The 22,110-nt window shown below is 57.1% G+C and overlaps 1 protein-coding gene across 1 annotated transcript in view; it reads right to left on the bottom strand.

Annotated features, from left to right (window-relative positions):
- Positions 1-10,777: 10,777 nt before the first annotated feature.
- The window catches only part of CUEDC1 (CUE domain containing 1), an 84,517-nt gene continuing 73,184 nt past the window's right edge, over positions 10,778-22,110 (bottom strand). Inside the window, 8 exon segments of the mRNA XM_070357262.1 lie at positions 10,778-10,833; positions 10,836-10,844; positions 12,603-12,661; positions 13,719-13,812; positions 14,563-14,634; positions 16,391-16,474; positions 17,548-17,740; positions 18,423-18,549. Of these exon segments, the coding sequence (XP_070213363.1) occupies positions 10,778-10,833; positions 10,836-10,844; positions 12,603-12,661; positions 13,719-13,812; positions 14,563-14,634; positions 16,391-16,474; positions 17,548-17,740; positions 18,423-18,549 (694 nt within the window).

Below are 22,110 nucleotides of genomic sequence, written 5' to 3'. Positions count from 1 at the left end.
AACAAGCTTCTAATTCTGTCCAAGTCAGAGCCAGCTGCCAACCCCAACCACAGACACACTTCCCTTCTCCCACTCAGGCCTGCCCCGCGGGCCACGGCCATTACCCAGTGACTGCTGCTAAAGAATGAGAAGGGCTCTTTCCAAGTTCAGGGAGGGGAGCCAAAGACCCAAGCCATCTGTGGGGGAAGGATTGCAAGGGGGCAGTTTTCTCTCGAGATCTTCTTCGGGAAGTGCCTTCCTCTTCTGAGCCTTCAAAGTTTCCCCTCCAGCATCCTATTTCATGTTTCTGTGACTGAGAACAGAATATTAATGGGTAGAGTAAGGGTGGGCTTCCCAGGTGGGTGCTACTAGGAAAGAAACCGCTTGCCAATGCAGGAGACATAAGAGATTCAGGTTCAAGCTGATCTCTGGGTCAGGAAGATGCCCTGGAGGAGAAAATGGCAACTCACTCCAGTGTTCTTGCCTGGAGAATGCCATGGACAGAGGAGCCTGGCGGGTTACGGTCCATGGCGTCACAAAGTCAGACACAACTGAAGCGACTTAGCACGCACGCACACAGAGTAGGGAACCATGGAGACATGGCAGCAAGATGGATTGGGAAGCCTCTGAGGCTGCAAGGGAAGTGTGCACTCCAGCGAGCATTCGCTCTTCATGCAGGAAGAAGCTAGGGGCGAGCAGAATGGATAGTCAGGGTTTTCTGTCTCCTTACCCAGGCCTTTCAAGGCTGCAAAAAGCTGATGGACCCGTGCCAGACACCACTCCAGAGACCTGGATTATCTCCTCCCATTGTTCAACTCCCTGAGGCCATAGGTCATGTCCTGACAGTCGCACAGATAAGAGAATAGAGCTTGTAAACTCTCCAAAAGGCCATGCTTGCATGTGTGCTCAGTCACTTCAGTTGTGTCCGACTCTTTACACCCCATGGACCGTAACCCGCTCGGCTCCTCTGCCCATGGGATTCTCCAGTCAAGAGTAGTGGAGTGGGTCGCCATGCCCTCCTCCAGCCAAAAGACCATATTCCTTCCATGATACCACTCAGCCCCGTTTTGTCCCACTGTATCACACTGTAGATGTGCTCACTAATCCTGGCATCTTGTGGACTTAGGTAACTTTTCAAGACTCTGTTTCCCCAGGTGACATCTGTCAGCTATCTAAGTGGCCTGTTGCCAAATTAAAAGCGATCATTCATGTGCAGCATGAATCACAGTGCCTGGCACACAGCGGGGGCTGGCGAGTCACAAACAAGTCTAGTGGCTGTTACGGCATCACTCTTGCCGTCGTGTCCTGTAATCCACTGATTGCCACCTGAGACTTCGGCCTTTTGATGCTATTTCATAGATCACCTTAACGTTTTTTTCTCTTGTTAAATAATCCATTTGTCCCAGAAACATTTCAGCATCTACCTGACCCAGTGCTGAGTCGTAGAGAAAGTGGCTACCCGGAGAGGAAGACAGAAAGGCAAATCCATAATTGATGTCATACGCTAAATAATTTATTGACACTGTTGACTGGCTCGGACAAACGGCTTGAACAACAGAAATCTATTGTCTCACGGTTCTGGAGGCTGGAAGTCAGAGATCAAGGTGTTGGCAGGGTTAGTTTCTGCGGAGGTCTCTCTCCTGGGTTTGGAGACAGCCGTCATCTCCCGTGCTTCACACGCTCTTCCTTTGTGTGAGTCCATGTCCTCAGCTATGACCCCATCACACTGGATTCCGGCCCAAACTAATGACTTCATTTTAACTTAAATGCCTCTTTAAAGAGGCTATCTCCAAACACAGTCACATCCTGAGGTACTGGGACCTCCGCCTATGAATTTTGGAGGAACCCCATTCAGCCCACACCCCTGAGCAGTAAGTACTTGTACTGATTATTTCCATTTTCCCACCCAGGGCCACACCCTCTCTGTATCCTTCTCACCCTGCTCTGTAGGCCCGGAGGCTGGCTTCTAGGACTGCCTCCTCCAGCTCCTTGCCCTCTGTTCCCAGTCGGGTTCCAGTTGGTATCACCAATGGGTGGCATTGGCCTGGGACAGAGAAGAGGAAGGAGATAGAAGTTGCTCCCCACCCCAGCCGTCACCCGCTCCCTGTACGGCCCAGGACCACAAAGTCCGTAGGGCAGCCTCTTCATGCCCTGCTCTCCCCAGCTTCCAGCCTTTGTCTCCTCCCTTCCCTTTAGACCTCGACACGGCCAACTGTGCCCATCTGTACCAGCTGTAGGGGCCAGGCCACCCTGCTGACTTCCTTACACTCTGCCCACATCTTTATAATTAGTGCCCAGGAGTCTGTCTGTCTGAAAGTAATAGCATCTCCAATGGCAGAACAGCTTTGGCAAGTCGATGAAATCCTGAATACTGCTGCTCACCTTTTGTGGGGGGCCAGGGTCAGGGAGCAGTTAGCTGTTGCTTTGAGAGAGCAGGCAAGCAAGAACACACATTCAATCCACAGGACAAGGCCCAGGAAGGTGAAGCGCACGGAGGCAGGGGTCCTCAAGGAAGCGACAGGAGGGCCCCCTCTCACCTCCTGGCCCAGACCTTCCCCGATTCGAGGCCCACGCCTCCACTTCCTTTCACAGTCGGCCAGGAAGGTGTGTCAGCCCAGCATACACTCCACCGGACTGGACAGATGTGTCCCCAGGGCCTGTTCACTCCCTCAGCTTATCGCTCCCATATGGCCGGCTTGGTGTTGTAACACTGTCTGCTTCTCTGAGTCTGGGCCTCATTGAAGCAGCAACTAGGACTCTTATCTCTGCCTCCTGACACCCAGCCTGGTGCTGAGCCTAGAGCTGACTCTTCGAAAGAATTTTCTCGTTGAACAGCCCCGAGAAATAAAACCAAGATAGGGCAAATGAGGATGCGGTGATCTCAGCACTCCTCGCTGGAGGCCTTCCCTGGGTACACCCATGGGGGGAAAGCTGTAAGCAGTCCTCCACCCCATCACGCCCCGGCTCACTTCCAGTCCTGGCTGTCCTCTGTGCCTCACTGACAGATCCCTTTTACAAACCTCTGGGCCTCAGCTTTGTCATCTGTGAAATGGGCAACATCATAACACCCACCACATAGCCTTGTTGTAAGGAGTCAGAGGGTTAATTCCTGCAAAGTGCTTAAAACTGTGCCTGGTATATAGTAATTGCTCAACAAATAGGAGTAATGATGATAATGATTTCTGACCATTCCATGCCTAAGAGCAATAAATCACAACTTATTCAATCGTGTGTGTGTTAGTTGCTAAGTTGCGTCTGACTCTGCGGCTGCATGGACTGTAGTCCACCAGGTTCCTCTGTCCATGGGATTCTCCAGGCAAGAATACTAGAGTGGGTTGCCATGCCCTCCTCCAGGGGATCTCCCCAACCCTGGGTCTCCCGCAATGCTGGCAGATTCTTTACCATCTGAGCCACCACGGAGCACACCTAACAATTTCCAAGGCATTTTCACATGGCTGCCCATTCAATGCTTCAGCAAACAGCAGCCTTATCCCCAAGAAGAATCCAGTTAAGGCAAAGGAGAGAGAAGCACTTTATGCCTACCTGCCCTGGGAGGTCTCATGATATCATGAGATCCCATGATATCTCCTGTGGTAGCCAAGAAAATAGGAGCCAGTTAGTCCTGACCTCTGGTTATCAAAATTAAAGGGCAGTTGGAATCACGCTATGGGGTTTTCTCAGCAGAAGATGAGACCCTTGAAAGCACACATTTCGGGGCTGGTGTGGGCCCTTCTTTTCTTGGGGAAAGCAGAGCCCTCCATCTTTAATGTGCCCCTGAAGCTCCTAGAATTCTTGGAAAATGCAGATTCTGACTCAGTAGGTCTGGAATGACACCTGAAACTCTGCATTTCTAACAGACTTCCAAGCTGACACCAAGGCTGCTGGTCTGCAGATAGAATCATAAGCTTGTCCAAGTCTGCCCCAGACTTTCCTGGTTTAGCACTGAAAGTTTTACATCGGAGGAAACCACTCAGTCCTGGAAAACCAGAACAGTTGGTCACCGTATCCACAGACCACACTTTGAATGGCAAGGTCAGAGCAAGGCAGGCTCATGCTGAGTTTGTATTGAGCTCCACCAGTCCTTCCTGCAGAGTCCCTGAAATAATCCTCCTGGACTGATTTTTTTAAAAAAATTGTGACTCTATAGAAATGACAGGCAGGGTAGATGCTGGTTTTGTGGGGCTTGAAGCTTATATAATCTTAGTGGCCCTTTTAAGAAAAAAAAAAGTACAAAAATATCTTTGCAAATTTTACCAAACCTAAGACCATGTGAACAGAGTAAACGTCCTCTGTCTGTTTGGCTTGAGGGAAAAACAGGTGCTGAGGTCTCCCTTCTGGGAACGCGGCGGTCGGGCCTTGCAGCGGCCAGCAACCGCCACTTCCGAGAGACAGCCACCAGGTGGCAGTACACCCCCACAGCCCCCTCAACACCCCACCTCCCCACCACCAGCTCCAGAAACTTCCACACCTTCCTCCAGCTGGCCCAGCGAGCCAGGTCAACAAATATCAGTGTAAGGCTGTGATACTGGGCAAAAGGGGTGCAATGCTTCTCCCTCAGCAGCACATCTGCCGTTTGATGGAAATGCTGAGACTGTTTCTGTTACTAAAACCAGACAAAGGATGCTAATAGCCGATTTTCAGGCATGCTGTTGGAAAGGCTTTGAAGCAGGTGGACCTTTCTGCACTCTCCAAACTGCATTTATGCAAGGGTTCTTAGTCTTACCACCTGTTCCCCCACCCGAGTGTATCGCTTAGTGTTCAGGCACCAGCTTGGAGTTCCACTGAAAGTGAAAGTGAAATTCACTCAGTTGTGTCTGACTCCTTGCGACCCCATAGAATACAGTCCATGGAATTCTCCAGGCCAGAATACTGGAATGGGTAGCTGTTCGCTTTGCCAGGGGATCTTCCCAACCCATGGATCGAACCCACATTGCGGACAGATTCTTTATCAGCTGGGCCACCAGGGAAGCTGCCTGGGTTCAAATTCAGGTAGTACCACTTACTGAATAAGGACCTGATCATCTCTGTGCTCCAGTTTTCCTGATCTGTGAAATGGAAGTATTAATACTGACTTCATAGCATAGTTGTGTGATAAAATAATGTGAACAAAGCACCCCAGGAGTGACTGACATACAGTAAACACTGATAAGCAGCTCTCAGCATCATCATTTCACATTGTGCCTTTTTCACAGCTCTCAGCATCATCATTTCACATCATGCCTGTCTTTTGCAAACCAAGTTCTCCTGTGTTTCCTGCAACCTCCCAACCTTCCAGCAGGTGCCTCAGGACACGAGAGAGGGGCTTCCCTGGCAGCTCGGTGGTAAAGAATCCGCCTGCCAATGCAGGAGACGTGCATTCAATCCCTGGTCTGAGAAGATCCCACGTGCCTTGGAGCAACTAAGTCTGGGTGCCACTCTACTGAGCCTGCGCTCTAGAGCCTGGGAGCCACAACTCCTGAGCCCAGCGTGCCACAACTGCTGAGGCCCGTGCACCCTAGAGCTCACGTTCTGCAATGTGAAGCCCATGCACTGCGACTAGAGAGTAGCTCCCGCTCACGGAAACTAGAGAAAACCCTGCATAACAGCAAAGACCCAGCACAGCCAGAAGTAAACACGTGAGCCCAGAGGGAGGCTGAGACCCCGCTGTGGTCATCAACAGCCTAGTTCTTCTGGGCACAGGACTCCCTAGTCCCGTGAGCTCCTCTCAAGCTGGGACTGAGCCCCGAGGACAGCAAAGCATAAAAAGTGGGAGGGACTCTGGTTGGACCAAAGTCCAGATACTCGGGCTCATTTTTGCAGAAGATAAATCTGCAGGCACCACCCTGTGGACACCAAGAGCCCAGAACCCACAGATGAACAGAATGGAAAGGTAGGTGGCTAGGGCAGTCACCTCGCCCAGCCTGACTCTTTCCTGGGTCTCTATATACTGTTCAGCCAGGAGGAACTCCTCATGGAGCAGGGCCTGGTAAGCTTTCTTTGCCTTTGTCAGCAAAGTGATGTCTCTGCTTTTTAATATCCTGTCTAGATTTGTCATAACTTTTCTTCCACAGAGCAAGTGTCTTTTAGTTTCCTCTTGGTTTGCTGAGGTCCAGGTTCAACTTCCCAGGTGGCACAGTGGTCAGGAATCCCTCTGCCAATGCAGGAGATGAGAGACGAGGGTTTGACGCCTGGGTCAAGGAGATCCCCTGGAGTAGGAAATGGCAACCCGCTCCAGTACTCTTGCCTGGAAAATTCCATGGACAGAGGAGCCTGGCTGGCTACAGTCCACAGAATCACAGAGTAGGACACAGCTGAGCACAGAAACTCCAGGTCTGTTTGGGGCATCAGTGGGTATGTCCATCTAGGAGACCACCTTCATCTACCTGGGCTGGGGGTAGGGCAGGGGTCTGAGCAGAATCTTTTCTTAGGGGAGGCAGGAGGGAGCTGCATTGTTTATCCAGAAGAAAGGCCACTGAACTCCAACACAGCATTGGGGGAGACTTGGCCTGGGTGACTCGGAGCCCAGAATCGAGATATGTGTGGTTGAAGCCACAAGGAGGCCCACCGGTCAATACCAGGAAGAACTTTTTAACCTTGAGAACGGCTCTGTCTGAAAAGGGCACCAGCTCTCTCCTTGGGCAATTAGCGCCCTGGCCCAGAAGGCAGTAGGGAGAAAGCCAGAGAGATTTGAATTAGAAGATCTCTTCGGGCACTTTGAAGTCTGAGATTGCACATTCCCGCAGCCCCAGGCGGCCGATACTCTGGCAGCTTTCTGTTTGTTTAGGGAGGTGATCAGCCGGAGCTTCTGCAACAGACTGTTGGCAAGCGGTTTACCTTCCCAGGCAGACAGGAAAGCGGGCAGCCCAGCAGGCGGGCGAGGCTGTGGTGCGACACGGGTGTCACTGGGCCCCTGGGAGGCCGCGCCCCAGGCCTGCGTGAGCTGCGGGTGCGCCAGGCCGGCAGCCCCGGGGCGCGGGGTGCCCGAGGGTGCTGGGGGTGTGGGGAGGAGAAGAGGGTCAGCCCAGGCGCCGTCAAGTCAGAGCACCAAGAGAACACCAAGTCTTTATTACACCAATTCCTACGAAACAGCTCCAGGAAAAAACCCACACGGAGGAGGAGAGACAGAACTAACAAAGTCACACACATGGAGTGGGGTTCCCCCTCTACTGTGCGGGGGCTGTGGGGGATTGGTGGGGAGCCGAAGGGCAACCGCACTTCCGCGGGACAGGGAGGCGGCCAGGGTCTCCCCAGGGCACTGCGTGGGGCGCGCCAGGCCCTTTTTATCTCAGGGTGACTTGTGGTCACCCAGCCCCAGCAGGCCTGGCGTCTTCTCTCAACGCCCCAACGCTGTGCAGCTGGGAGGGCTCCCCGCTCCAGCTGGGGCCTTTTACCCGCCCAGGCTCCCCCCAGGTCAGCGCACCCCCGTCTCCAGGCGGGGGGGTGGGGGGGCGGTGCCACAGAGGCGGGGCTGGCCGCCCCCCAGCCCTCCCGCTGGCAGTGGCTGGTGCTGGCTCAGGTCCGTAGGTCCCTTGTTCACCTGGCCGTTCATCTTGTCACTCTTGGCAAGGGGCACCCAGCACGCCCTTGTGGCCCGGGGCTGCAGGCCGGCTGGCAGCCTCTTCTTCATGCCCCCCAGTCCCACACCTTCCCGGGGTTACCAAGGAACTGACCGCTGCCCACCCGGAGGCAGCAGAACTTCTAGTCCAGGTGGGGGCTCAGCGCTGCTGGACAGGGGCTGCAGGATCCCATCCAGAAAAGGCTTTTTGTCTTCTGACTGAAGACCCCCCGCCCCCCGCTAGAATCCTCCAGCTCCAGGGTGGCCTGTCTCCGGATCCCTCTGAGGATCCTTGCCAGTCCCCAACGGAGGCAGCAAGGAGCCCATAAAGAGCAGGTGGCACATATGGCTCTGCAGGGCCCGTCACCCCTCAGACAGGGCTCCAGGGACAGTCCAGGGCTCTGTGCAGAGGAGGGGCACGGGCCAGCGCCCCTGGGGGAAGGCTGAAAGGCAGGAGGCCACGGGGATGAAGGGCCCCAGGTGCCCAGAGGGAGCTGGGATGAGGCGGGGGGTCAGGCCGTGTCTGTGGTCTCTCCTGCAGGACAGGAGGGAGGCAGGGGCTCCACCCTCAGGCCAAGAAGGCTCTGGTAGGATCATCCTCCCCTTTTGGGTATTCCCACCTTGCCTGCTTTCTGTTTTGTTGGGTTTTCTTTTTCTTTTTTTAACAGAAGAGGGGTTAGCTCCTGTATTTCCATCCATTCCCCTTAGAACAGGCCGGTTACAGAGGCGCTGCGGTTGGCTGCTGCCTCCACCCTCCTCCCTTCCTGCAATCACAGCGGGCAACTCGGAAGTTCTGAGTCCCTTGGAAAGTGGCAGTGGCTGGGCTGGACTGTGGCCAGAGAATCACCGGGCCTCAGAACTCAAGCACCATCTGCCCGACGGCAGCTGGGATGCCTCCGCCGGTCGGATCGTCCCCGGCAAGGAGGAACTGCTGGTATCTGGAAGGAGAGAGGGATGGGAGAGGTCTTTTTCAACGGAGCCCCGTGGTCTTCCGTCATCACTAGTTCCTGGAGAGATTGTCTGGGGCAGAAGCTTCTAAAGACAGGGGCCCTCTCCTTCCCCCAGGGACTCTGTGTCAGCCTCGGAACTTGGGCTGGGGTCACATGCGCCAATCCAAGGTCCTAGAAACATCCCAACATGCAAACCAGGGGGGCCTCCGGCCGCTAGAGGTGGAGTAGGGGTCTAAAACGCCTGGTGGATGTGAATCTTCTGTGTGTAGAGGGCTGAGAACCGTGCCAGCTGCCTGACCTCTTCTGTGACCAGACGCAGCGGGAACTCAGCAGAACTACACGGAACTACACCCAGGGCGCTTGTAGGGGTAGAAACAGCAAAATGGGGCTGGAACTTGGTGGGACCCCACACCAAGCCAAGGAGCCTTTACGAGGAAGAACCATTCAGAGAGCGAGGGAGAGACGGGACTCAAGAGGCGTCCTGGTGATGGCTGAGAGAGCAAGGGCAGGGAAGAGCCCACAGCTGTGAGCCAGGTGACGAGAGTCTGCAGGGTGGTGATGAGAGGGATAAAGAAGAGAAGTGGAGGGGGGACGTCAGGAGGAGGGGACCGTCTGGCTTCAGTGAGTGGACAGCCGAGGCCAGGAAGACTGTGGTGGGCACAGTGGGGGCTGTGGACAGATCTGGAGAACCAACACGGAGAGTCAGGCTTTGGAGCCAACCGCACACGAGTGTTGCCATCAGAGGCTGGTGGCATGGCTGGGAGAGTAGGGCGTAGGGAGACTTTGAGGGGGGTCAAGGGCAGAGCTGCCAGGAGCACTGGGGCCCCAAAGGCACACAGAGAAGCAACAGCAGAGAGAAAGGGGGCCCAAGATTGCTGGGGCCACAGGAGGCCGCGGGGAGACAATGGGCACAGCAGGCAGAAGACAGCACCAGCGGCGGATTGGTCAAAGGCCCCCGAGCAGGCGGGTGACCGTGAGTCAATCTGGGGGTTGGGGGGTAGCCAACCCAGCGGGGCGAAGGAGGGTGCGGCTTCTCTGCAGGTCGGGTGGCTCGAAGCAACATGGGAAGCAGGGGGACATAGGCTTGTGGATGGAGCTAGAAAGGGAAAAGGTGGGCTATTCAGGAGAGAAATAAGTGGTGAGCAAGCTCCTGACAGGGGGTGGCTCTGGGCCACGGGGAAGGACGTGGCAGTAACATTGTGTGGGAGGGGGTCCTTCCCCTGGCTGGGTTTTTTTTTTTCCCCAGCATTCCAGAGGACAGGGACGCATGGCTGCAGTCACACGGGTGAGGAAAGCCTCAGAGCACAGTGGGGGTTGAAGGTGCCTTGATGGAGGGTGTAGTGGCGAGTCAACTGGACGTGAAGGCCACAGGCCCAGGATGAGGACAGAGTGCCCCGTACTGTCCCTGGCTGCGTCCCCCACTCTCTGGGACCAGCACAGCAACCGGGGCAGGGTGGGCAGGCGGCCTCGTGACAGGGGGAGGGGTTGGAGGCGGGACCGGGTCCTGAGCTCCGGGGGAGGCGTCTGCAACCCCTGTCCCTCCCCAGGGATGGTCCTGGGGGAGGTGCTGGCATCCCCTGGTCCTCTCCTGGGGATGGTCCTGGGGGAGGTGCTGGCATCCCCTCTCCCTGGGGACAGTCCTGGGGGCAGCGGCATCCCCTGTCCTCCCCGGGGGCGGTCCTGGGGGAGGCGTTGGCATCCTCTGTCCCTCCCCTGGGGGTGGTCCTGGGGGCGGTGTCGGCATCCCCTGGTCCTCTCCTGGGGGGGTGGTCCTGGGGGAGGCGTTAACATCCCCTGGTCCTCCCCCAGGGGTGGTGTCGGCATCCCCTGGTGCTGGGACACACAAGAAAAGAAGAAGAAAACCAGCCTGCAGGCCCAGGGCTCCCGCCAGAGACAGAGCTGCCTTGAGAGGGGCCATCTCCTCATCGCCTCCACCACTGAAGCCCAAGCTGGCATGCGGAGACGTGGTGTGGCTCCGGCCGGGGTGAAGCCAGAATCTTAGCTTTTCTCACGCTGTTCTTAGAATGCTCTGTGCGTCCTGGACTTTATTCTCAACCGTGCTGTCAACTACTCAAGGTCAAAGCTGGTTTTTCTTTTCCTGTTCCTAGCATCTGGCACAGGCAGGTGTGATTATCTTTTGTCAAATGAATAAATAATGGAGAAAATGCAAACCACAAGCTCCCCTGTCACAACACCCAGGGGAAGAAGCCGGCCCTGCAGCATCTAGGTGCCTGAGCCTGCCGCCCCCACCCTGCAGAGACAGCCAGGGCGTGCAGCCGGCAGTCCTGGGGAGAGTGGCCCCAGGCCTTACCTCCTACTGCCCTTCCTTGAGCGCCTCCTCCACCGTGGGCACCTCCTGTCGCCTCCCCGGAAGTCTTCATCTGAAAAGCAGAGGAAAGGACCTCAGCCTCCCCTCTGCACAGCCTCGCTCAGGCACATCCCCCAGGCTGGGGAGGACGGCTGACCCTGCTCTCTGCGCTGCGGTGGCTGAAGCACATGCTGACCCCTGGGGACCTGGGGAGAGGCCACAGACGAGGGGTCAGGACCCCTGCCCGCTGGTCTGTCTTCATCTCTGAGCTTGGAGAACTCAAGGTCTTCCCTCAGTTTCCTCATCTATAAAATGAGATGGGGGACAGGGGACTGTCCCGATGACCTCCAAGGCCCTTCTAGCCCTTGTTTAGGATGTCTCCTGATCACCAAAGGGCCCTCCTTCTCTGGGGCACCAGAACCAGGGCCCAGCTGTGGGCCCAAGGAGGTCTGAGGCGGTGTCTTCTGGCCCACAGGCCACTGGGAGGGCCTGAATGGAGGCAGAAAGGCCTCTGGGCCCCAACACCAAGACTGCCCGGAGCATGGTTCTCAAGGTGAGGTCCTTCCACGCAGTTGAGCTTGTCTGTCCCCTCACACCCAAGAGAATATTCCCCAGAAGCATCACCCGGCTCTTTGTGCTCCAGGTAAAGATCTAGGTGGAGATGTGGCTGGGCCCCCTTTCAGAAGTGAAAGGAAAGGAGAGGCAATGTGGACCACGTTCAGTTCAGTCGCTCAGTCGTGTCCGACTCTGCAACCCCATGGACTGCAGCACGCCAGGCCTCCCTGTCCATCACCAACTCCCGGAGTTCCCCCAAACTCATGTCCATCGAGTCGGTGATGCCATCCAACCATCTCATCCTCTGTCATTCTCTTCTTCGCCTGCCTTCAATCTTTCCCAGCATCAGGGTCTTTTCCAATGAGTCTTCTCCAACACCACAGTTCAAAAGCACCAATTCTTCTGTGCTCAACTTTCTTTATAGTCCAATTCTCACATCCATAAATGACTACCACAGCTTTGACTAGATGGACCTTTGTTGGCAAAGTAATGTCTCTGCTTTTTAATATACTGTCTAGGTTGGTCATAGCTTTTCTTCCAAGGAGCAAGTGTCTTTTAGTTTCATGGCTACAATCACCATCTGCAGTGATTTTGGAGCCCAAAAAAATAGTCTGTCACTGTTTCCACTGTTTCCCCATCTATTTGCCATGAAGTGATGGGACCGGATGCCATGATCTTAGTTTTCTGAATGTTGAGTTTTAAGCCAGCTTTTTCACTCCTCTTTCACTTTCATCAGGAGGCTTTTTAGTTCTTCTTCACTTTCTGCCATAAGGGTGGTGCCACCTGCATATCTGAGGTTATTGATATTTCTTCCGGAAATCTGGATTCCAGCTTGTGCTTCCTCCAGCCCAGCGTTTCTCATGATGTACTCTGCATATAAGTTAAATAAGCAGGGTGACAGTATACAGCCTTGATGTACTCCTTTCCCAATTTGGAACCAGTCTGTTGTTCCATGTCCAGTTCTAACTGTTGCTTCTTGACCTGCAAAGAGGTTTCTCAGGAGGCAGGTCAGGTGGTCTGGTACTCCCATCTCTTGAAGAATTTTCCAGTTTGCTGTGATCCACACAAAGGCTTTGGTGTAGTCGATAAAGTGGGACCAAGTTGGGGGGACCGATTTCTTTGGGTCAGCTACCCACCAACCCTGATACGTGTCCCGTAGTTAGGAGCCCCTGCCCCAACAGGTTGGGTTCACCTGTGAAACACCCAGGCCCTACTCTTGGAGGACTACCCATCATGGCAACTCAAAGCTCTAGCCTCCCTGCCCTCTCTACCTTACCATAAGCATGGCCCTCCACGTCATCCAGGAGATTGGCTGTTGATGCCGCAGCCCCCAGCCTGCCAGGCCGTTCAGGAAAACTGTCCCAGGGGTTGGTGGGCACTGCTTTGGGGCTCCCAGGCCTCCCCACTCCCTGGCCCTGGCCTTGGCCTTCTACCTCCCAGCCAGAGCTCAAGAGGCCTCCCTCATACCAGCCTTATCCCCTGACAATGCCCCAGTACCTCCCACAGGCTCCTTTTATGGAGGTCAACTGAGTAGCCAGGCCCTGACTCTCTCACCCGGCTCTCATCTCTGGGGACAACTTTCTTTCTGTTCTCCTTTGGCTGCTGTGGTGGCTCAGAGGGTAAGGAGTCTGCCTGCAATGCGGGAGACGTGGGTTCGACCCCTAGGGAAGATCCCCTGGAAAAGGAAATGGCAACCCACTCCAGTATCCTTGGGCTTCCCTGTTGGCTTAGCTGGTAAAGCATCTGCCTGCAATGCAGGAGACCTCAGTTCGATCCCTGGGTTGGGAAGATCCCCGGAGAAGGGAAGGGCTACCCACCCCAGTATTCTTGCCTGGGAAATCCCATGGACGGAGGAGCCTGGCGGGCTACAGTCTATGGGGTCACAAAGAGTCGCTCATGAATGAGCGATTTCACTTCACTTCACTTAGCCGCTCAGCATCTAATATCCTGGGCCCTGTCTAATGAGCATGGGTGGGAATCTGGGTAAAATTGTGGAGGAACTAAGAGTGAGAAGGCAGGACCAACATCTGTGAAATGAGAAGATGGGAAGGTCTGTGGAGCAATTCAACTTAAGAAATCAGGGAAAGGTTTGCTGATTTAGATGGAAGAACCAAGTTTTCTCCCAAGATGACCCCAGAGAAGAAGTTAAAAAGTGGTAGGACAACTTCTGAGCCCACAGCGGGTTGACACTGGCCTGCTCCCCATGCCAGGGGTGGGGGTGGGGGTGTCAAGAAATGACACCCAGAGATAAGGCTCCCCGTGGAGATGGCAGGGGCACGGGAAGGCCCGTCCCACTCCTGGGGAGGGCGTGGCCCGAAGGAGCACAGCGCGGGGTTCCGTGCCCTTGGCATCCACCGGCACCGCTGCCCAGTGCCAGGCTGGACAAGGATACGACTGATGCTTCAGCAAGTGTTTCCTCTTTGACTTCCTCATCTTGGTCTTCTCCGAGAAGGCCCTGGCCAGCTCAAACAGCTTCCTCCGGGTGGCTGGGGACAAAGAGACCTGTGAGCCGGCAGTCCCCAGGACCTGGGCAGGCTGGTGGGGGAGTTACTGCAGGGGCAGCTCAGGCCACTGAGAGCACGAGCAGGGCCGGCCGCCTGCAGCGGAGATCTGGGTGCTCCTCCTGGCCCCGCTGGGACAGACAGCCATGCATCTGGGCTTTCTCTCTGGCCACCTCCCCGTCTTCCCCCGTCCACCTCCAGAGCTGGCTCTGGGATGTCCATGACGAATCCGAGACTCTCTCTGAAATGGGGCCTGAGGGCATGGCAGCCTCATTCACGCATGGCTGTGTCTGTGGGGACAGAAGGGGATGTGAAGGCATGCCCAGGCTGGCGGGACTCCACGGGAAGAGGCCACTGACCCGGCGGGCCTCCCACTCACAGAAAGTGGACCAAGCTTGGCTTCCCTACTCGGTTGGCCCTGGCCAAGCAGTAGCCTCAAAGCACAGAGAATGTGAACTCTAAAGTGGGGTAGGGTGGGGTGGGGAGGTGGTCCCAGTACAATATTATTTTTCTGCAGACAGCTGGGTCAAGAGGATTTAAAACTTAATTTATATCCAGACTCAGCTGCACAGGGAAGTGAGGCAGGGAAGCGGAGGGAGCCAGTCAGTGATTAAAATGTCACTTTGGTTCACCAAGAATCAGCGGGCATTAACAATGCCAGGTGGCTCCCTCCCCTCCCAGGAAGCCACAGGCCTGTTTGGGAACAGCTGGGGAGGGGGCATGGGCCAGACTCACATTTTCCCATGTGTTTCAACTTGTCCCTGAATAAGGCATCTTCAGACACAGCGGGGCTGGCATCGCTGTTTCCTGGAAGGGGGAAGACATCGCTGAGGGCCAGCTGGAGAGCGACAGTGCCCTGGTCGAGGCCCGAGGCGGTGGGTCAGGACTGTCTCCCCAGCACAGGGGCTCAGCCCCACCCTCCTCCCTAATCCGGAGGGAGCTTCAGGCAGGGAGTCACTCTAGGCTTCAACGAGCATTTGCTTCCTTCCTCATCCAAGTCTCACTTTCCCCTTTTCTGTAAAAACTATGTGTGGAGGGCTGGCTCCCAACTGTCTGCTCCTCTGACCGCTTTGTGTCCCGTGAAGGCTCTTTGGGAGCTTGAAATCAGCTGTGACTGGAGTGTTCACATCACGGAAGCTACCAGATGCTAGGCACCGGGGCCTCCCCCGCACCCCTACAGGCTGTTCAAAGTTCACGCGCACGTGGCCGGCCGGCCTGCATCCTGACGCGGTGTGAGAATTAACACGGCAGTGGAAGGAGGCTCAGGGCACACAGCAGGCCCCCGCCGTGGGGATGCCCTTCTCCCCTGGCCAGGGTCCACCTCTCCATGACTCCCCCAGACACGGAGCTTCTGACTCGTTAGGCCATCAGCAGGAACGAGAATGGGGCGAGTCCCTAAGTCAGAACCCAGCCGGCCAGCCGGAGTCTCTCGGATCACTCAGCACCCACCTGGGTCCCTCACGGCCCTCCTAAGGTCCCCACGCTAATCCCGAGTCACCTTGTCCACTAAGTCCCTGTGAGTCATTCTGATCCATCTCAGCCATCCCGGTGTCTATGGTTAATTCGGGATCAAGGACATGCGGCTGCCGTTAAACCCCCCACTGCACATCTGGTGGGGCCTAAGCTCCCAGCCTGTTGCTTATGAATCAGTTCCACGGGATTTTCTTTCTCCGGGCTGGGATCAACTGAGTTCCCCCTCCTTCTGCCCCCCTCCCCCACTCCACCACTCAATGCAAGATCTGTTTGGGGCAAAAGCTGCACATTCTTCCTCTGAGGCGGGAGGCCCATGTGTGCATGGTGGGCACTGGCTGACCAGGGCCACTGTACATACACACAGAATCCAGATGTTGAGAGTGGAACCGGGGCTCTCGAGGGGTTCCCAGCTCCAGCTCCACCCCCATCCGTGCAACCCAGTAGCCTGCCGTCCACCCTGGGCCCTCCTTCAGCCACTTGGGCAATTCCTGCTTCTCACCGTCTTGTATATAAAACTTTAAAAATTCTCTTCCTCCAATACTAAGGCAGGGCCTGGCCTGGGGGGAGATATTCCCCAGCTACCGAATGAATGAATGAACCTTCCCCAGATGGATCCTCCCTGTCCCCCAGCATGTGCTTGCTATAATTAACAAGTGTGTCCTCCGCTTTGCTGGTTCGGGCTCCCTGTTTCTTAGAGGCATCTCCTGCACTCCCCACAAGACCATAAGCTCCCCCAGGGCAGTGCCTGGGTCTCTGAGTCCCTTGCCACCCCCGGCACCCGATGGGACATTATGTGGTGTGCTGTGTCCCATTCTTGCCCAGGCTCCAAGCGCCTCTAAGGAGTGGAGCCAGTCTGCAGGCAGGCCCCAGGTGAGGGCTCCAGCAGCCGCCGGGTTGGCAGGAACCAGGGCTGCCGAGTGGAGGGCCCGTCTCACCCCTCAGGGCGTATGCTGATAGGGCAGAACCATCCTCTGCAGCCTGTTCCCCACCCTCTCTCCAAACTCCAAATATGCAGACACCCCTGAGCTGTGAGCCCCCTACACCCTCCAGGCCTCTCTCTCTCTCTCTCTCTCAGGCAAGGGAAGGTTACCTGGGACAGGAGAGGGAAAGTCAAAGTCATTTCCCACGGCCACGCTGCTGGATGTAGATTTCTGGGACTCGTATTTCAGTCGATCTGGAAAAGGTCCACAGTCTGGTCAGGGGAGCTAGCTCCCACCCGGGGCCACCTGAGCTGAGAGGTGGTTGGAGGCCAAACCCTGAGAATCACCCCCCGCCACAACACACACACACACACACACACACACACACACATGTGCACACGTGACACCTATGGGTTCTCAAAGAACCAGAACTCTCAAAGACACATAAAGCACTGCCCTGACAACTGCCTGGAATGTCAGAGTGTCAAAATCAAGAGGCCCGTGAGAAACTGGATCGTCCAGCCCTTCATCTAAAAGGAAAGGCCTGGAGACTCCCACCAGCATCTTTACTGCGGAGCTGGGGCCAGCCTTCGGCTCCTGTCCCAGGCCAGACGTTCCCCTGCACACCATGCTTCTGACCAAAACACACTGCTAGTCACACACACCTGTACGCACAACACCCCTCTCCCACAGGCCCCTCGCTGTATGCCACCCCCTTCCCACTCTAAAGGGGGAAGGCAGCCAGGCTCGGGGGCGTAGGATCCTTGGCCCAGAGACAACCCCAACATACGCAAACCCTCCAGAGGCCCTGCTCTAATGTCCTTTGCTCAGGGAGGGATGCACCCTGGCACCCACCTACACAGTCCCTCTACTGCTGGAGCTCCAGTCACACAGGGCAGACACCAGCGCCTGGCACAGAGCAGAAATGTGGGGGGGACAAGGAGGGGCAGAGCCCAGAGGGCGCCCCGCTCTCCCGCTAAGTCCTGGTGACTCCGGTCCCTGTGGGCAGAACTCTGCTTCCTACGCGGCACTAATGATAAAGAACCTGCCTGCCAGTACAGGGAACGTGAGAGACGCGGGTTCCATCCCTGGGTCGGGGAGATCTCCTGGAGGAGGGCATGGCAACTCACTCCAGTATGAATCCCATGGACAGAGGAGCCTGGCGGGCTACAGTCCATGTGGTTGCAAAGAGCACGACCTGACTGAGTGACTAACACTTTCACACTTTCACCTGGACAACTCAGACCTCCAGCTCAGAGCCCCAGGCTAAAGCCGACATGGCCCTGCCTTAGCCCCAGCGCGGCTGCAGCACCCCCCAGGGCACCACCTCTCTCCAGGGCGAGCAGGAAGTCGCGGTTGCGCTGCAGCTCCTTCATGAACTCCTCGTTCTGCAAGAAGAGCGCAATCCTCTCGTCCTCCAGGTACTGCTTCCAGCGGCTCTCCTGGTCCCGGGGCTCAGGCCCTGCCGCAGGGGGCAGGCTTCCCTCCGTGCTCGCGAGCTTGGAGCCCCTGGAGGTGGCCTGAGGAAGGGAGCAAGCATGTGGACCGCCTACTCACAAGCGCGTGCGCTGCGCCAACACCCATGCACACCGAGGGTAAACGTGTCCTTCCCAGGATGCTGCGGCCACGCCCTGTGGCCAGGACCTCCTCTACCCAGATCGAGTTGTTAGCCGAGACTCAACAGACCAGAGCCCTCTGTGCTGAGGAAGCATCAGGGGCTTAAGAACTACCCCCCACCTCCCCAGCTTGGCACCTTGGACCTTCCCACCAAAACCTTTGTCAAAACCTGAATAGTCCTGAAGAGTGATCTTCAAATAGCTCAGGGTCCCCATACTCATACTTTGCTTGTCCTGGCCATCTCAGAGGAGACTGCTTGCAAGGGCCAGCGTCTGGGGAGAAGCACCCTGGCCCTTTCCCCGGGGAAGGAAGGAAGGTGCTCTGCCTTTCTGCCACTGAATGATTCCCCACCCCTGCCCCTGCCCACCTCCTGCCAGCCTAGGCTGATGCCGGTCGTCAAAGAGCATCCTCAGGGCGGTCCCCTTCCTGAACGGAAGGGGAAAGCTTACAGGCCCCGATGGGGAAGGAGGCTTTTGGTTCAGCCTTCTTTCCCTACCACCCCAGGGCTTAAACGTCAGGGAGGGTCAGTGACTGGCGCTAACACAGAGACGCTGCACAGGCTGGGAGCGGGGGGACCCCTGTTACCTGTATGCTGTCCAGCTGCTGGGGTAGGATGCGGAGAAAGTCTTCGGGGAGGTTTCCCAACAGTGGGGGGTTCCAGTTTCGGTAACGCCTCTGGCTGGAAGGGGGTGCAGAGCCCAGCACGTCGATGCTGGAGGGCGACAAGTGAGGATGAGGAGGGAACAGTCAGGCCCACACACAGGTGTCCCAGCCCATCACCCCGGGATCCTGCTCAGAATGGCACCCATGCGCCCAAGCTTCCAGCTGCCTCCAGCACAGAGGCCCAGCCCTCTAGCTCCCCTCTCAGCCAGGCCTTGGCTGACCCCTCGCCTCTGGGCCTGGACGCCACTGTGCCACACACTCACTGCTTCCAGCCACCCAGTGTCTGCAAGGTCTCTGGGCCTAGGGGCTTCCCCGGCAGTCCAGGGGCTACGACTTCACCTTCCAATGCAAGGGTGCAGGTTCGATCCCTAGTCAGGGAGGTAAGATGCCACATGTATCTTGGCCAAACAAACAAACAAAAGGTCTTTGGGCCTAGAGAGGTCTGCGTTCGCAGAGCTCATGTTGGGTGTTGTGGATCTGGACACGGATGCAGGGGTCACAGCCCTTCAGCCTTCTGTCTCTAGCATCCAGGATAATACGAGCTCCTGGGTGCTGAGTGACAGGTGTGTTCCAGGGAACAGACACCCAGGGCGGCTGACAGCCCAGCCCTCCCCAATGTCGGTTTGCTGGGATTGGGAGACATGGGGACACCAGGGTCCCTAGAGGGCAAGCAGACCCAGGCTCCAGACCTGGTGGGTGGTCCCAGGGAGACCATATCCCCTGTGGGGCTTTCCCCTCATCTGCAAACCGCTGCCGCCCTGCCCAGGTGTGTGGGAGCCCCTCACGAGGCTGCCTTGAACGGCAAGCTGGAAAGGCACGTGGAGGGTGGGACCGGCAGGGGCTGCTCTCCTGGCCGCAGGCAGAGGCCACAGCGGGAGGGGGAATAGGAAGGGGGCCGTGGGCACGTGCCCGCCCTGACCCCCGGCCTCCCGCCCCGCCGTCCCGGCCCGAGGGCGGCCTGGGGCCGGGCCAGGAGCTCCCCACAGCTCCCCGGCGGCCTGCAGCGTGGCAACCGCAGAACACGTGTTCTGCTGAATCAGGGAAATGACACACAGCGACGGCAGGCCAGGGCCGGGGGCGGTGGGGGCCGCTCTCGTGGGGCCGGCTTTGATTTGGTCTCCAGCTCCAGGAATCCCGCCCGCCCACTCACTGGAGGGGAGCTTTTCCGGGCTGCCACTGACGATGGAAATAACTTCCTTTCCTTTTCTATTTTGGGCGGGTGGCCTGGCGGCCCAGGGGGAAGGGCGGGGGTGGCAGCAGACAGGATAACAAGCTGCTAAGTGCGTGGTGGGAGCGCAGCTCCAGACGGCAGCCAGGGAACCCTGGGCCCCTCTCGCCGTTCCAGGGGCGGGCGGGGGCGGCCTGCATCACAGCCCGGGACTCCGAATCCCGGGCACATTTTCTGCTCCATCACTCCTCTGCCTCCCGACAGAGTTGGCAAATTCATTTTGCTCCAAGGGCCAGACCACCCCCCACCCCCCACTCCAGCACCCTGGAGCAATCGCCTCCAGCCTCACCACCCTTCCTGTGGCTTTAGGGTCCTCACTGGGCCATGGGTGCCCATCCCAACTCAACCACACCCAGAGTTACCCAGGAAAGCCCTGGAGAACGCCCCAGAGTTGCAGCTGGCTCCCTGTAAACGTTTGTTACTGAGTACCCAAGTGGGGAGGGGGACAAGGAGCTGGAGGCTGAGGGTCCCTGGATGCTAGGCCCATGGTCCTGGAGGAGGGGCCGGGCCGAGCCCCCTGCCCTGGCTCGGGCTGAAATGAGGTCAGCCCACAGCTGCAAGAACCAGGGGGGGCCCTGAGCACAGGCGGCCCAGGCAACTGCATTGTGGTCAGAAAGGAATGTCAGAAATGAGCTGAGAGGCAAATGAAAACTTCCAAGGCTGTAATTTCAACAGAAGAACAGCAGGTGGCCTGTGAGGAGGGTGCTGGGGCTTCAGAGCTAGTCTCATTCAGGAGAAAGAGGCAAGGACAGGCTGCGGGAAGGAAAGGAGAGGGAAGGCTGGGAAGGCTCTTCTGGCCCAGAGTTTCTGCCTCTGCACGCAGAACTAGAACTCCAAGTGCCAACAGACTCAGACCCCCAGGCTTACCCAAAGAATATCAGAGCCCAGAAGGATTTCAGCGACAAGCCTTCCAAGCAAGATTTCTGGTAAAGGCAAGGAGGCCCAGATGGGGTCAGGCCTGTCACCAGGCACACAGATCATCCTGGTGAAACCTGGGCCCAGGGATCCCAGCATTCCCTGCCTCTCTGCACCCCAGCAGCTCCCAAACCCTGCTCCACCTTTGTGGACTGCTCAAAGGCAGTCCAGTGCCTGGAGGTGGCAGAAAGGAGCCAGGCCATTCCTGACCCCCCACCCTCCCCCAACTCAACTCTGATTGCCCCCAGCAGCCAGAAAGAGATGCTTAAAACACTAACATGATCCCGCCACCCTCGTGCTTGAACCCCTGGGTGCAGGATAAGGTCAGAGCTCCTTGGAGGACCCACGAGGGCTTCCTCTGTCTGCCGGCCTCTCAGACTCACCAGGCCTTTTCACACTTCCTGGAGTTCTCTCGGATGGCCCCCCCCACCCCCGCCCCGTCTCCTGCCTCCAGGCCTTGCTTTGCATGTGCTGTTGCCTTTGCCTGGAATGCCCTCCTGTCCTCCGCTTCGGCAGATTACAGCTTGGACCTCAGCTCCTCTAGGCTGCCTTCCCTGCACCCTGCCCTGTGTCTATACCTGCCCCCAGACTCTGATCTCCTTGGGAGGTCAGGGTAGCAGGGTCCTCGTTTCTGTATCACACACGGTTCAGCACCTGTCTGCTTCAGGTGGCTCCTAAATGCTAGAAATGTACGTCTCGGATGGAGAGACTGCATGAGGCCCTGGGGGTAGGGGTGGGGGGTGGGAATCTGGGCCATCTGGGCCTAGCAGGGCCAGCCCAGAGCAAAGCGGCAGGTGTTCAGAGGTGGGGCCTGCCTCTTCTGAACACCAGCCTCTGGGAGCAGCCTTAACCCTGGTCTCGGTGTTCACCGTCAGAGCTGACTTCAAAGGCCCGCTGTGCAGCTGGGGGGGGACGTCTGCTGACACGTCTGGTTCATACCTGGGCCTGTGCTAAGTCCCCCAGCACAGCATCTCATTCAACCCTCACCAGAGTGCCGAGACGGGGATGAGTGTTCCCACTTCACAGATGAGGCAAATGGAGCCCAGAGAGGGTAGGCAGTGAGCCAAAGGCACCTCAAGAATCAGAAGTTAGACGGCTGAGGGAGGGGGAGGTGGGGGAACACGGCCTCTGTCTGACTCCACAACTCATAGGCTCTCTTTCCTGGATCCACCCCCAGCCCAGCAAAAGCCTTCCTTTCCAGATCAGGCCCCTGAACCTCAGGCAAGGGCAGTAGCTCGTCCACAGTCACGGGGTGTGAGTGAGGCTTCCGGAGCCTTGGTCTAGTGTGGAGGTCTCTTCGTCCCCACCGGGGCTCCTATCATGAGGCTGCATGGCCTCTGCCCTCCTCCACCCACGATACCGGGGGAGGGGGAGAAGGATGCAGCTGGGATATCCATGCCCAGTTTACAGTGGGATACTGTCCCTGATGGGCTAAGTTTTCCCTTCTGAAAAATAGGTAGAACTATT

Source organism: Bos mutus, chromosome 19, assembly GCF_027580195.1.
Source record: "Bos mutus isolate GX-2022 chromosome 19, NWIPB_WYAK_1.1, whole genome shotgun sequence".
Lineage (NCBI taxonomy): Eukaryota > Metazoa > Chordata > Mammalia > Artiodactyla > Bovidae > Bos > Bos mutus.
This window is presented reverse-complemented; position numbering and strand designations above follow the sequence as displayed.